General features: G+C 37.3%; 2 protein-coding genes across 11 annotated transcripts in view; both read right to left on the reverse strand.

The window, feature by feature from the left end:
- The window catches only part of SNX14 (sorting nexin 14), a 65356-nt gene extending 58820 nt beyond the window's left edge, over positions 1 to 6536 (reverse strand). For 2 of the 5 annotated variants that reach the window (XM_065056481.1, XM_065056479.1), the window contains exons 1-3: positions 3388 to 6536; positions 1987 to 2107; positions 606 to 806 (exon numbers count right to left, since the gene is read on the reverse strand). In XM_065056481.1, coding sequence (XP_064912553.1) covers positions 606 to 626 — 21 coding nt within the window. In that variant the 5' untranslated portion in view covers positions 627 to 806; positions 1987 to 2107; positions 3388 to 6536. Of the gene's footprint in view, positions 1 to 605 lie in introns of all 5 variants that reach the window. The other 3 variants (XM_065056478.1, XM_065056476.1, XM_065056480.1) reach the window with 2 other exon arrangements.
- A 3792-nt stretch (positions 6537 to 10328) lies between these two features.
- The window catches only part of SYNCRIP (synaptotagmin binding cytoplasmic RNA interacting protein), a 25995-nt gene continuing 23941 nt past the window's right edge, over positions 10329 to 12382 (reverse strand). For 4 of the 6 annotated variants that reach the window (XM_065056485.1, XM_065056483.1, XM_065056489.1 and 1 more), the window contains one exon: positions 10329 to 11942. In XM_065056485.1, the coding sequence (XP_064912557.1) occupies positions 11901 to 11942 (42 nt within the window). In that variant the 3' untranslated portion in view covers positions 10329 to 11900. The remainder of the gene's footprint in view (positions 11943 to 12382) is intronic. The other 2 variants (XM_065056486.1, XM_065056484.1) reach the window with 1 other exon arrangement.

A 12382-nucleotide genomic window follows, 5' to 3' on the forward strand; every position in this document is an offset into this window, starting at 1 on the left:
GCATTTTCAGAATAGTGAGAGAAAAATCAAAAGCGCTAGGACAAAAAATGTTATATTTCCCTGGCAAGAATACTGAATATGACAAAGGAGAAGAAACCAAACAAACCACCCCCACCCCCCCCCCCCCTAAAAATCCACACAAAACCCATTTGATTTATGCTAATAGACAGAATGCTTAAAATCATAGTGTGAGAGAGCCTGAACAGGCTATTCATCCTCATACGTAAGGAAGAGTTCTGAAGCTTTTTGAAAATACCTTTTTGAAGTACATGGCCAGCTTGCCTGTATTACTTATTTTGTGGTATCACTTGTGCATATAGCTCCATGGTAAAGCTCCACTATAAGAGGAATATCATTTTAATCAGAGAATTTAATAAGTGGGGCTCAGTACCAAGCTCTGCAAAGCCAGGCTTCTTCACAGCTCATAGCCAATCAATGCTATCTTTATCAGACAGCCACTCAAGTACCTGAAGGTATGCCAAACCTTTTTCCCTCCAAAATGCTTGCATTATTAATAGAAAAACATTGTATTATGATGTACAACTTAACCTCTAGCACTGGCATTAATGGTGCCAGCCCCTTTGTGGGCTTATGAGCAGACATACCTTGGCAGGACAGAAAGCCATAGTCTCTTCTTCCAGGGCAGCGAAGAACAATTACTTGCAATTCCTCCAGATGTTCCCTCCAGATGTTCTGCAAAGGCAGTCCCTGGTTATGGTGCACATTTGCCACTTGCACAGTGCTGTTTCCTAAAGCATCCTTTGGGGAGGAAGAGTGCATGCTTAAGCAGGTAAGAGGACTTCGAGCTGTTTGGAAAAGGGACAAATTGTGAACTCAAGAAGCAAGAACTATTTGGATGACTTAGATAATTTCTGCAAGACTCCGTAACTTGAAGCTTCACTTTGCTTTATATTTTCTGTTTAAGTAACTAGCATTCTAACTAGGAAAGGTGGTGGAGCTAGTAGAGTCTGCAATTGTATGGGGAACTATTAACACTCAATATTATTCTAAAACTTCCTAAATAAATTTCTGATTTGTGAATGAACAACTTGCTACTGTATAAGCTACCTGTCTTCATTGTTCCACAGAAGTACAAAAGAAACTGTTTAAAATACTAGGCACAAAGGTTTTTTTCTATTTCACAGAAACATGCTTACCGTCTTTTACATCAAACTGTAAGGCATAACATTTTCTTCCCTGTGACTCCTCCAGTCTAATCTTAAGTTTGGGGTATTCTCTGTAGGTCAGTTTGTAGTATTTTTCCCCCCACTAAGGAGTTACAAGCGAAGACTGAGGTCTTTGGGACCTCAACACATGCATGTAAGAAAGCTCCTAACACCACACACAGAACTGGGAGGCCTCAGGCAGACTTCAAGTTGGCAACAGTGCAGTTCAATGCAAGTGGGAAAACTTTTTTTTCCTTGAGAAGTTGATTTTTGCTTCCAAAGATATCAAAATGGAAAAAGAATTCTCTAATATTAATTACTCAGGTCCTAGCGGTCCATGTATGTCTCATAACCTTTATTTATCTAGGACATGTAATAAGTTCTGTACTGATCACCATTAGGCTTGGGTATGGTGAACTGTAGATCAAGTACTAACCTATCACCATACTGTGGTTATTGTCTATGTCCAATGTGTATGCAGGATCTGTTACGGTCAGGAAACTTGGAATACCAGTCAGTCTCAATTCTGAAAAGCCTGTGTATCTGGTGTTCTCTTAGACCACAATGCCGGAGGGACCAATGCCCAACTGTACTCCCCTCTCCATCTTCCCCTTCAGTTGTTGGTTAGGTCTGGAGGAAAAGTCAAGCTACTTGCACAGTAATGACTCTTTGCTCTTCCGTAAAGCCCAATGGCTTTTAACCATAAGCCAGCCAAAGAAAGGAACTGAAATCGTGGATTATCTGAAGGAACGGTTTTGGCAGTGAGGAGACATGGAGTTAGTGCATTTAGTCCAAGGTGTCTTAGTGGAAAGATGCTCACCTGAGTTTCACCAAGAACTTAGAACATGCACCAATCTCCATTGGATGCTTGTTTCTCATTACTTCTACAGGCAGGAATGAATGTTCCCATCTCCCACTGAGTCTTCAGAGATGCCGCTCACCTGCAGAGAAAATGACAACCTTTCCCCACTGAAAGCTGCCTACAAAAACAAATGCTTCTGTATATCCTGAGTGCTGATGAACAAGACACAAAGATTTACCTATACTTGATCCCCTTTTAACTCAGTAAGGAAAAAACATCCTGGCTGCTAAAATTTGGCAAGTGTATTCTACCTTACCACATTCCTTCTTCAGCCTTCTCTGACCTTATAAACTGATACGGAGTTTTGCATTTGAGAGCCTTAGAATAAAATTACTTTCATTCATTAAGTATATTTTATCATACTAAGACATGTCAGCTGTCTTATAAGTCTTAGTAGCCTAGACTCAAGGAAACTGAACACCTTCAGACAAAGATTACCAGCCTTCATACTGGCTCTTTCTTTTCCTATCTCCTGAAGTCCAAGAGGTCTGTTTCCAAGGGCATTTTAAGCACCTTCATTTCTGAGCACATGAAGACCACTTCCAATATACAATACACCTATTCAGGCTATCTGCACTGCCAGGTATTTAATGAAAAGTCCTGGTCTGGTCCAAAAAAAAATCAGCCACTTCTCTCTCAGGATGCTGGGCTTGTATTGCACGCTTTTCCAGAAAACAACACAACTCTGTACAAGAAGCTGGTGTATTTGGGAGTTCTTTGGGCCCATCCTGAATATGAAATCTGCCAAGGGGCTGCTGAGTTGGCACTGACTCACCCCAGCTTTACAAGTGAACACCTATTCTCACTTTGTCCCCTGCATTAAGAGCCATTCAAATCAAGACTTTGCATAAAAGCTTTGCAATGAAAACCACATTCCCTCAAGCATCACTCAATTAGGAGGCATCATCAGGCCTTATTAAAAACAAGTTTTTCTTCATTAACCTACTTTTGCCCACCCTTTAAAGAATTATTAAGGAGAGTGACTGGCCAACGTTATACCAGTAAGAAGCGACGGAAAAGCTCCTCACCCATACCGAAAAAAATAAAATCAATCTTTGGAGCATGTGTATCAGTTATTCAAGACTGGCTCTTGCTTCCCTGGGGCTAAGACCATTAGTTTATCACTTCGAAGCAGATTTACAAAAAGCAGCTCCAGGGTATAACGTGCCTCTCAGAACAAAACATCTGAAACTGCAGCATTAGGTATTTTAACAGGTTTTTCTCAGCATTTATGTATTTTGCTGTGTTCAACACCTCCTCTCTTACAGGGATACTTCCACACAGACTATTTTCTCCTGAAACTCCTGCCAAGATAAAGTGGCCCTGAGGATTACAGCACCAGGGACAGGTTCTTCTTACCTTTTGGCATGTAATCCCAGCACCCTGTGTCTGCTTCCGACCTGATGCTTGAATCTGGGCAAGATCCATCACCTGACATTCCCTTCACATCACGCTGTGGCTGCTAGATGGTGCCTGGTTTAGTGTGTGCCTGCCTTGCACAGGGAAAGGGCAGACTGATTAATAGCAGGAAAGATCCTACAAAGCTGGAACACAACTAAATGAAGTTGGTCTACATTGTGGTTTCAAGGTTGTTTCCCTGGCTATTTTGCCTTTAACCCTAGACTACAAACTTGCCAGTTGTGTTGTTCAGGCACATTTAATGGTAGTCTTTGTGCCCAAGGGTAGACAATTTCTTTTCCGAACTGTTCCATCACCTTGTTTTCTCAGGGAGCCAACAAGAATATGCCGAGAGCTTTACCAAGTGGGCACTGCTTATGATTCTAACACTCCTAGGTCAACCTTTTAGATACAAGACAAATATACTCCATTGTATTCCTCTGAGGAAATTCCTTGGCTGTCACTGCTTTAGAAAGAACGAAGACATCTACAGAAGACCCTGTAAGTTTTCCTTTTCACAGGGACACTTTTTGCCCTTCAAGATGTCTGAGTCAGGACATGTCCTTTTTTAAACTGAACATTACATACAAGTTTATTTGTGAAACTTGAGATCTCTCTACATCGTTAAGAAGTTCCAAGATTATCACATTCATCTCACTTGCCCCATATCTAAGAATTCAACACCTATCACTTATTTAACCTGCATGCTCCCAGAAAGTGTTGAATATTCTAGTCCTCTCCTAAGCACCTTTTGGAGATGAGGAGGTAGGGGGTGTAGTCTTCATTTTTTTTTCCCCAATACGTATATTTTAGCTAGATTCTAGGATAGACTGAACACCTGTTCAGTAGCAAGGCATTTCTTTACAAAGAAATTACCAAGACTATAAGATAGATGCCTGATTACTGGGCTCTAACTACACCCAGACATCTGATCCTAAAACCTGAATTGCTAAGCTAATGTGTCCTTGTATGTTTAAACTGCATATAGAATTTGAACCTTACATGTTTTCATCTTCATGTATTAAAACAGAAAAAGGTTTCTCCAAAAGGATTTAGACATTTAAGAGATGCTTAGAACACATTATGCGTGCCTGTCTCTCATTCTTCCAAAGACTTAAAATAGAGACTGGATCACCTACCTGCAGCTGTACCACAGTTACTATCCCAGCTGGTTTTAACTAACTGCCCAGTAAAACTATGGGATCATTTTAGCTACTCCAGCACCTGCTTTAGCACAGGCCATCACTGAAGGTAGTTTGAGCTTGCTGAGATGTGACCACTACCTGATATCCCTCAATGCCATTTGCACCCAAGTGGTGACTACACCTTGATGCACCTCAAAGTGCATTACAAACTGGGAAGCCTCACTTTTGAAAAGCTCCATCAGCAATGCTTTCTTGTCATTCATCTGTATACTCCTCCTTGCTTATTACTCAGTGAAAGCACTACTCTTTAGAAATGTTACACTGAGGGCAACAAACTGTGAAGGTTTATATACAGCTATAAAAAACACAACATTCGGTACTTCCAATGAGAAATCAGTATTGATTTCAACAGTTAACCTAAGAAAAGACCAGCTACCTTAAGGAATCAACTGTTGGGTCTGCGACTTATTGATTGGTTCATGCCATCAAATATTAACATCATTTTCTTTGATAGAAACATGAGAACCTGAATGGCTCAGAACATCAACAAACCAAACTGTATTCTTCAGATTAGCATACCTTTAAAAAAATAAAGTGTCATTTATTACACCATTCCCATTGTAAGATCACATCTATGCAAAACCAAACTGCAAACACCACACACATGAAAGGAAGTTACTCTGAATTCAATGGATATAAAAACTTTCATGTCCTTCTTAACTGGAAGATCTCACTGGAGTTAATCCCACAACGAGATTTTTTAAAAAATAATTTTCTGAGAGGTTGTGTTAGTATTATGAAAACATAGTGGAGGAAGACAGCAGAGATTGCTCAACTACATGAATCCATCTTCCATTGCACTCACTGATGAAGCTTAAAGCCACCTAAGGCTTGCGGTACCTTCAGGACTTCCAGTGAGAGAAGTTAGGACATTTTTTCTCCCTTTTATATTCACATCTAGTCTTCCACTAGCACGACACGTGCAGAATATTTCTTCATTTGTAAATTCTGATATGATTTGAACTATGTATATCTCGTGGTTTTCTTCAAAGTAGCTTTTAAGCATCCCACTAATTCAAAAGCAAGTGTAAACTAACATACTTTTGTAAAAGTGTAGGCAATACTAAAAAAGGAGAGTTTGACTAGACTAGCTTAAATCAGAGTTACACACTGGTCACCTTCTTGGCAAAAGTACTACTCACGTACACACCAGTGACTGTCACTAGAGGTTTGTCTTCTGCTAAAAATATCAATTTAAGCACACATACAAAACTTAAAAATGCAGTTGATAACTGTGGACTGGAAACAGGCTAGCTTGCTAGAACAACTGCACTGGAAGAAAAAAGGTTTCACTGCAGTATCCAAAGGAGGCCTTTGACCATAATGCAAAACAGAACCACTCTTTTAATAGCTACTTCAGCTTTTCCAGGTGCAGGGACTAAGTACTTTTATCTATAATCTCAAATGCTGTAACATTAAAGACTAAAATCACCTTCCAATTGTGATATATCTGCATTACGAAAAGATTAATTATAATTTATTTTAGGCTAGATGTCACCAGTGTTTTTCAATATGAAGCTTCATTCTTAAATATGCTCAAATTGCACCATAAGAAAAGCTCTAATTTACTAATGGTATATCTATAAAATTGCCTTTAATTCTCACAGAGGAAGCTTTTTAATCCCAAATTAGCTACACTTTGCTATACAGTTTTTAAATAACCTCTACTAGTGGCAGAATTAGGTGCATTCTTCATCCCACTAAAGAAAAAAAAAAAAATTGAAAAATGTTACTTCAGATGACTGAACAATACTGGAAATGCTACACGTGGAACCAGGAACTCCAGACCTGATACACTCTGTTCCCGGCTGTCAATGACTTGACTGTTCACAGAAAATCCCTTTAACTACTATGATTGTTTACCCATCAGTTTAAAAATACATACTGAATTGTCTGTGAAGTATTTTGGAGATTTTTTTAGTTCTAAAGTATTCAGCATTAAACAGTATCAGATTACACTCAACATTCATTTAGCATTGGACACACTAAAACTGAGGAGTTAAAAACCACAAGGTTCCTAATAATTACAGAAAAAGAGCCAATTAAACAGTCTACTGCAGTTGGATTTTCGGTACTCCAAGTTATTAAAGTACTAGAATGTCTATTTCTACTTACCATCATCTTCTGTGCAGTCAAATGGCATAGGCTATTCTACTGGCTGTGTAGCAGAACTAAGAGTGCATTTCGTATCTTCCTTTGTGCAAAGAAAATAAGTGGTAAGATTCAAAGTCTTTTCTACACGCTAGTGACCAGAACAAGTAAAACTGTATTGTAATACTAACTGTGCAAACAGAGGCAAGTGAACTGTTACCATTAATCAGGCAAATGTATAGTTACCTAAGAGGGAATCCAGATTTCTGACACTGCAGGACTGTCAGAAAGTAAGTGTTGGCTTTGGCGTAAACACTAAGTTTTATGAACAGTCAGGAATTAAACAACTCTTGGAACTGAAATGTATCTTGTGATTCAAACCTGAAGTATTCAAGCTGTAATTAATTACTTATTACCTACACACTGTTTTCTCAACTGTCACAAATGCTTTTTAAAAAAAAAAAAAAAACAAAACCTTTTACCAGATACCTGGAAGTCTGACTATCTAAAGCAGCTTTCATTAAGATAGCTTTAAATAATCCATGTTAACCCACTGCTTCCAGATGAGCTCAGTGGTGCAACATTCACTCCAGAGCTGGCCATTTAAAAATATGTATGTTTGTGGAAAAAAACTAGTAACCAGTTATATATTGGCAAGAAAAATATATCATTACATGAGACAATCAACCCAGCCTCAAAATTCCAAGTAAACTGACAAGCTAGTCCTAGTAGCACTTTTCAACAAATCGACCTACTGTAACAGTCAAGGTGAAGGGGCACCCAAGAAAAGTAACTCTTCCAACCTGTGGATTTTCTAACACAAGTTAAATGTCATTAAGCACTTGCAAAGTGTTGACCAGATGACTACGTGAAATTTGGTCTCTGAGAAAAAAAGTTTAATATCAGAGCTTCCAGGAGGCTTGTTTGTTTGCGCTAGATGGCTGTAAATAACAATAATTTATTCCTTCTCCCCCCACTACCTGTACTTGAGAACGAAGGAATCTTCAGCTCAACTTCCTCTCCTGTTGCTACATACCATTTTCATCTGACAGAGCAAATGACAAAGTACAATCTGGTGTTTCCTCTGCCCAACTAATGCAGCTAGCTAGTCCCAGCCAAGAGATGTCATGTGCCGGTGCTGGAATTAATTCAGCAAGACACTCGGCAAAGACAGACCTTGAAGTCCATCACAGCCAGGCACGAAGTTGGGATTCATAAGCTTCAGGCTAAGAACACAAACTCAAGCTCCAACCTGACCAACTTAAATTCTCAGAATACTACATTGTAAAGTTTATTGCCTTAATGCCTGCTTCCGAAACTTGCTATTCCATTTTAAACAATTACTACTTTTCACTAAGTTTTCATTAATGCAAGTGAGGGAATAACAGTCTTAATTTTGTAGAATTTAACAACTTGAACACTTTTCAGAAAAGGTTACACATGTTTATGCCTTTGTGGCCTTTCAGATTTATTTCTTTCAAAAAAAAGTCTCCCCTCACTAGTGTACAGAAGGACCAAAATAACTGTTAGGCTGAAAAGTTAGGCCTCTGAAGAATTATCAAAGGCACAAGAGAAAAAGTTGCAGCCATATATAACATTTCTATCCTGAAATTTGAAGTTAGGAATCCTACCTTCAGAGGAGGCAAAGTTTATTTTAGACTGTGTCATATCCCTAATCCCCAACAAGAACAGAATTAGTATTCCTTATTTTAGATTTTAAGACAGTTTTTAGGTAAGAGTTGTACAATGCAGAAATTCAGAAACTGGTCTTTAGTATCTGTAATAACAGCCTTCCTCCAACACTACAAACACAAACTCAAGTTCTGGGTCATAACAAACCTCCCCTTTAAAAACTAAAAAAAAAAAGTAAAATAAAGAAAGTTTAAAAAAAGTACAGTTGCATGTCCTATATGAAACCCTTCAAACAAAAATTAATATTAAAACAAGAGTATAATTTAAAAAGCTGTGTATTGGAGTGTTTATAAACCAGAAGTGTTAAGCAGCAGCAGTTTCCAATTTCGTATTAAATTCAACTAGACTTCAAAATTAGGAACACATTACAAACCAATGTGGAACTATGCTAGCTTATGCTCTAACCTTTGCAGGTGTTTCAGTAAAAAAAGCCTCCTATGAGAATAAACAGAGGCAGCAAGATACATTAAGTCAACACTTGCCTTCAACATAAAGAACTGTTATATGTCCCATGTCACAAAAGCACCATGTAAGAGATGCATTATTGCTGTAGAACATTTCAAGTTTACCAACACCCAAGTGCAACCAAACTGATGTTGTATATATGCACTTGCCCATTCTCACCAGTATTTCCACTTTCCTTTACACAATCAAATTTAAAGCTTTGAGAGTAACATTTTTTTTTAGTTTTTTTCCACAGTATCAATCACCACATGCAATTTAGTTTTCTGATAATTTTGCTAAAAAACTGCACCAATATCAGAACAGTGCAAATCATATTTAATTTTGAAAGTTATAATGGCTTGAGTTCATAATTAGAGGGAACACTGTCAAGACCTTGATATTTTGTTCTCTCACCATTGCTTGCATTCCATTAAAAACAGTTTTCTGTCAATTTTGCCCTTTTATTTTAAACAATAGTCCCCACATGCTTTTATCAGAGCTGAAATTAAGGATATGATCCCCAATTTCAACACACATAGTGCCTTAATAGCAACGTTCCTATGCAATTTTATCAACTGTTATAAATCCATAAATAAATTATCCCCCCCCAACAGACTTCCAGACTAAGAACTAATCACTAGCGCTTGTGATCCCACAAGTGTTTTAAGCTTTTCAGCAATGGAGAGATTTCAGGATTAAGAAATCTGAGGACCTTCCCTTTCCTACAGCCCCCAGTGTTTTTATTTTATAGCAAGTTCAAAATTGGTTTCCACATCTTGACAGTGTTCCTTATAAAACCATATGACAGTAAAAGTGCCAGTAGGCATGGCAACCTCATTGAAGGGAGCATTTAAACTCCTTGGCACTGGGAATGCCAGCACCAAGGATTACATTGAAATCCAAAATTATACTTAAGGCTACAATTAGCAAACCCACTTTCCATAAGCCTAATATTCTATCACTAAATTTGAAAATTCAGAAGCTAACTCAACTGTATACTTTTATGCTCAAATTCGAGGAAAGTTACTTTTCTTCAGCAAGGGCAGTATATGAAACTGTGGCAGCAAATGTCTCTTACGCATTGACTACTCATTTCACCATCATTCACTTACTTGTCTTAAAGTTCAAAACTGGCAAGGCACATTTACATATTCCAATGAATACTTGACAATTTTAAATTACACTTCATGTCCCAGCTATCCCAGTAATTGACATACAACATACTAAAATGGTTTATTAAGATAACAAAAAAAAAAAAAAAAAAAAAAAAAAAAAAATCAATTAATGTGAAACATACAGGCTATTGGCAACCACTATTCTAAAAATTATGTAAATACAAGTAAACATACTGAAATGTGTGCGATTCTAAGGTTTTAACCAGAAGATCTCTGTACTAACACACATTTATATTAATGACACATAAAAAAAATAAAAACTTTATTACAAAAATAAGTTACACTCGCCTCCAGCTTACAGTATAAAACAATTTTATTTGCAGGAATGCAAAATGATTGTTTGCCATGAGCATTTTCAACATATGACATGTCTAATTTAGTTAAACTTTGCATTTACTGGGGGAACTGGTGTGTATAAAACCTTAATTAGGTATAAGCTTCAATTTTCATTGTGGTGCCTATGGGTATGTAGTATAACTGCAGTATCCCTTTGGGCAGGGGGTTAAGGGAAGCTCTTTACGCCAAGTCCAAAGTAAGTCATAATTTTATCTATCTTTTACCTATATGAAGCTGGACTTGGCAAGGTTCTTTTGTTTTTGTTTTATCTTTTTAAGGGTGGTTCAATAGAGGATGCTTCACCACTGAACACTCACTGTCATCAAGGTGCTTTAGAAAATTAAAAACATAGCACAAATGATTGTACTCTACTCTACTCTACAGGTTATCATGATCTGCGTAAGAGAAATGGAAAGCTGATCCACATGTTTTTACAGTGATCAGCAATAAGAAATGCACTAATGAAAACATACCTTTTACCTAAAAAGCTAAACTACAGCCATATACTATTCTATGATTTATGAAAAACTTCAAAATATCCAAATGTCAGGCTTCACTGTACAGTTGTCAGTTTTAGTCTGACCTTTTATAAAGGGACACTGCAGTATTTAGTACAAGTTGCTGATGCACTTTTTTTGAACATCTGATGTCTTACAAAAGTAACATCTTGCTAAACTATTATACATCCAAATAACTACAATATCTGAAGAAGCAAGGCTGCTTTTTCAGCCACAAAATACGACAAAAGCAAGGCCTGTTATGATGGTCATGAGGAAGTCTTACAAAGCCTCTGGAACTAAAGGCAACTAAGAATGTTACATTTGGTATATTATAATCTTACCCTCATATCATATTAAACAAGCCTTGCTTTTATCTACAAAGATTTTCTATGTACAGTACAGACAGGGTATAGTTCAATCCTCTGCTACTGAGGTAGTTAACCAACCCTTTAAAAAAGGTTCTGAAAAGAACCACTATCTGGAATGCCTGACTAACCAGCTCTGATGATTACACCTGAAACTGCTGTATCTGAACACAATTCAAAGTGATTACTATATAGACAATCATGATTAACCTTCATGAGCAGAAATAAAATTTAAGGATACCAACAATGGTATTCATCTATACCACTGCAATAAAAAATTAAATGCAAGAATTTGTGAATACCACTTTTGGAATCCTTAACTAAGGAAACTTGGGGGAAAAATCTACTTAAAGCAGATTTTTTAAAGAACAACTTTATTCTTTATTAAGATACCATGCTAGACGTTAAGGATTTTGTTGAACACATTGGGGGAAATAGAGTAGCTTTAGTTTAATAACTTGCACTGCAGAGAAAACTGTTAAAAGAAATTCATTTCAAAGTCCAAGTATTAGTTCAAATGTCCCATATTTGAATCCATGATCTTCGCAGGAAGGTCTTTTGCAACAGAATATGCTCCTATACAGCTGAGATACTTAAGGTTGCTTGATATCCTTACCATTACTCCACTGCAAGCTTCTGGTGTAATCCCACATAGCAAGTCAGTCTTCATTGTAACAGGTCAGGACCGGCCTCGACCCCTTTTCCCTGCTAGCCAGGTAACAAAAGGAATCAATTAGATAAATCATTTTAAACTCTGGTCTGTATATTTGTTAACAAAATCTTAGCAAAACAAATTATTTAGAAATATAGCTACTAGACATTTTGCCTTCTGACTGCCACTAACTCTTGAATTTTGCTATGGGTGTTTTACCACTTTGTCACAAACTGATTTTATTTAAAAAGTAAAGCTTTAAACCTTGTTATCACCAGCTAGGGTTTTGCGCACTGAGTCACAAACAAATTTACATTATAGAAAATTCCCAGTAACAGTAATATAAAACTTGGTGGTTACAGTCATCATGAAAACATGTTGAAAATTGAATCAAGTCTAAGTATAATGTGACTTGTGATCTAGTTTGAATTTAAACGACCTAACTGCTTTAGGCACAACTTTTAAAAAAGATCACATCTTTAAGGTGCGATCCTTA

Source organism: Columba livia, chromosome 3 (genome assembly GCF_036013475.1).
Source record: "Columba livia isolate bColLiv1 breed racing homer chromosome 3, bColLiv1.pat.W.v2, whole genome shotgun sequence".
NCBI lineage: Eukaryota > Metazoa > Chordata > Aves > Columbiformes > Columbidae > Columba > Columba livia.